The 3,397-nt window shown below is 67.3% G+C and overlaps 1 protein-coding gene across 1 annotated transcript in view; it reads right to left on the bottom strand.

Annotated features, from left to right (window-relative positions):
• Positions 1-884: 884 nt before the first annotated feature.
• MNEG_4044 (hypothetical protein) overlaps positions 885-3,397 on the bottom strand; it is a gene marked incomplete at both ends in the record, with an annotated part of 3,674 nt that continues 1,161 nt past the window's right edge. Inside the window, 2 exons of the mRNA XM_014047481.1 lie at positions 885-2,042; positions 2,472-2,719. Coding sequence (XP_013902935.1) covers positions 885-2,042; positions 2,472-2,719 — 1,406 coding nt within the window. The remainder of the gene's footprint in view (positions 2,043-2,471; positions 2,720-3,397) is intronic.

The raw sequence follows: 3,397 nt of genomic DNA, 5'->3' as shown, positions 1-3,397 counted from the left end.
TCGATTAGAGGCATCCACCCGCTGAGCGTCCTCTAGCAGATCCAAGACGCTTTTCAGCGCCGCGTTGACCGCCATGCTTCATGTGCCGAGCTGTCAGGCTCCTGCTCAGCTGTGCAGCGTGGAGCACTGCAGCAGTGCGGCGGAGTGCCTGGTGGTGCGGTGCTGCACAGGGTGGTGCGGGGCTAGGCAGCGCAGTATCTCGAGGTGATTACCTCCAGTGTATAATCTAGCGAAAAATCAAATCAGACGGTCTGGAACCGAGATCTACGGTAGCTGCGTTCTGTGAATCGTGACAATGATCTGCGTTTCGACCGACATGAGGTACCGACAGGACGGCTTGTGACCCAGATAGAGAGCAGGCCACGGGACATGTTGATCGCCACTGTTTGTGCACCGCGTGTGGCTGCCGGACACGGGGCGTCTCACTCTGTCATGTGACTCTGTGACCACACCTGGTGCCACTTAGACTGGTGTCCCAGTCACAAGCCTCTCGCTCATGTGTTGTGGCCACGCGCAGAACCAACCACATCACCAATACCATCTCAACAAAGGGCGTGGCTCCATGCGGCCTCAGTACAACTTTTGTGGGTCCACTTGCGCATTACTCCTACTGCGAGGAACACAGCGCCGCACGGATGGAAAATCCCTATGTGATATCAGCTCTTGTGTGTTGCTCTTACCCCTGCGCCAAGAGGCTTGATTGACCAGGCATACTGCGTAAAAGTCCTGGCTATCCGGTAGTCACAACCATCCCAGAACATGGTCAATACATGCTCAGGCAGTCATATTTACACGGCTGGAGGTGTGTGCAAGAGGAGCACAAGCGCTGCTGAACAGAGGAGGGCACATCGCAAAGCCGAATGTGTGTGCACATTGTTGAGGGATCAAGCGTTGGCCCCATTTTGTGCTGCGGGCGCCGCCGTCCGCTGCGCCTGCAGCTGCTTGCAAGTGGCCCTGTGCCCGCCAGCCTGCTTCCAGTCCTGGGTCTGGCATGCCGCAGAGCAGTACAGCACCGCCATGCACCCACTGCACTTCTTCAGCACTCCGCCGCCCGGCGCCGCGGCCGCGCCGCACACTGCGCACACCTTCCCTGTGCGGCTGCCCTGCTGCTGGTCGCTGCAGTCGCCGGTAGGTTGCTGCTGCTGCTGGGAGCCGTCGCCGCTCGCGGGCTGCTGGACGGTGCAGCCGCTGCCGCTGCCGCCTGCGCTATCCGTTGCAGCCTGCAGACCGCCACCACGACTCGCAGCCTCCTCCCCATCACCACTGCGTGCGGCCAGCTCCCCTCCGCCACTGTCCCTGCCTCTGCTGCTGCCGCTGCTGCTTCCTCCTCCGCCCCCAGCTGTCGCCTCATCAGCGTTGCCGCCCTCAACCCCCGCCCTCTCCAGCTCGCGCCGCCGCCGCCGGGCCGCCGCCCACCCAGCAAGGCCTTCCCAATCCGGCTGGCCCCAGTCCTCACAGACGCCCGCCAGCCACTCCTCATCTCCGGCGAGGCTGCCGGCCCCTGCTTCCGCCAGGCGCTCCATGACCGAGACCAGACCACCCAGCCCCAAGTCATCCAGGTATGCGCAGTCCCTAAACGTCACGGCCGTTGCGTGAAGCTGCTCCGCGCCCTCGATCCCAAGTCGCGCCGCCGCCGAAATCAGCGCCCCTATGGCCATGCGGCCAACCGTGTGGCACGCGATGTTACACGTCACGTACATTGCCGCCTCGCGGACTCCCGTGTCGGGGTGCCGTGCCTCAGCGGCCTCGGCGACGGGCCAGGCGGCGTCGCACACGTCCAGCGCGGCCGCCAGCGGGAGGAGCTCCTCGCCGTTCAGCAGGCGCGACAGCAGCAGCAGCGCCGCACGGAGCTTGTCGGCCGGGTCGCCCGGCCGCAGGCCGCGCCCGGCCGCGCGCCGCGCGGCGGCCGTGGCCAGCGGGCCGAGGGGATGCGGCAGGATGCCGACGCTGGCGGCTGCCACTTGCAGCGCGGCGCTCACGGCGCGTGGCAGGTCTGGGACCCGCGAAATGAGGGCGTCCACTGTCGATGGGTTGTCCGAGTCCTGCGTGAGGACGTTTCAGGGGAAAGCGCATGGCAGGGAGGGGCGGATGAGATCGCGTTCGGCGTGCCGTGCGGGGTTGCAAATGTCAGCGGTGGGCACGACGGATGCTATGGATCCAAGGGGCTTAGATGGGAGGGCGTTTGCCGCAGCGCGCCGGCTGCCCGCAGCAAACTCAGGCGAAGAAAGCAGGGGCACGGCAGGGGTGGACTTCCGCAGCAGGCATGCCGGCTGGCAGGCAGGCAGACATGCAGACAGGCAGGCAGGCAGACATGCAGACAGGCAGGCAGACATGCAGACAGGCAGGCAGGCAGGCAGGCAGGCAGGCAGGCAGGCAGGCAGGCAGGCAGGCAGACAGGCAGGCAGACAGGCAGGCAGGCAGGCATGCAGGCAGGCAGGCGCCCGCCCGCCCGCAGCGGGCTCGCCGCTCACCAGGCCGCATTCCAACAGGAACCTGAGCGCGACGCTGGGGGTGCTGAAGACCCCAATAGCGGTGGGTGCATTGGGATCGCTCAGCCGCCAGCCCTGCCGAAGGCAATGGCCCGGCATGTCCAGCGCGACGGGCAAGAACCGCTCCGCGGTCGCCACCATGTCAGCGGGCGCCGGGGCCGGCAGCACGAGCGCCATGGCCGCCGCCCCCACGGCGGGCTGCCCGCCAAGCAGCGGCAGCGCGGCGGCGGCTGCGGCGTCCGGGGACACGGGGCATGTGGGGCCTTGCAGGTTGAGGCAGCTGCCCAGGACCTCCATGGCGAGCACCAAAGCAAACTTGCCCCTATCCAGGTCGTCGCTTGGTGTCCCGCAATGCGTTGGCCCAAGGGCACGCATCACTAACAAAGCCTCTGTCGCCACCTCCGGGCAGCGCATGACGGCGAGGCATTCCTCCGCTTCGTCACCGCTGACGACGCCGACACCAGGGTATGCAATGGCTTGCAATGCGAAGAGGGCCTCGTGCGCTGCATACATGTCGCCCCGCCGCAGCCGCAGCAGTGCGGCCAAGCCCGAGGCCACGCCGGGCGCCGCGCGCAGCAGGACGGGCGCGAGCCTCGGGCGCCGGCCGACGATATAGCCGATGGCCCCGGCGGTGTACACGGCGGCAGCGACCTCGCTCCTCCCCACCGCCGCCGCTGCATCACCGCTCTCGCGGCCGCCGATGGCGGGCGCGGGCCACTCTGATCCAGGCAGCTGCGCAGCCAGCGCAGCAATCAGCTGCCGGTCAGCTGCTAGGGCCTGTGACATCACCTCGTTGTCAACCAGTAGAGGAAAGAGCAGGCAAAGCATCGCCCGTATCGAAGCGCACAGCGCCACGACGGCGGCGGCGCGACCGCTCTCGCCGCCGCCGCCGCCGCGGGGCGCGGGCC

The sequence above is a fragment of the Monoraphidium neglectum genome (genome assembly GCF_000611645.1).
Source record: "Monoraphidium neglectum strain SAG 48.87 unplaced genomic scaffold scaffold00540, whole genome shotgun sequence".
Classification (NCBI taxonomy): domain Eukaryota; kingdom Viridiplantae; phylum Chlorophyta; class Chlorophyceae; order Sphaeropleales; family Selenastraceae; genus Monoraphidium; species Monoraphidium neglectum.
Note: the sequence above shows the minus strand (reverse complement) of the source record. Positions and strands in the feature narration are given on the sequence as shown.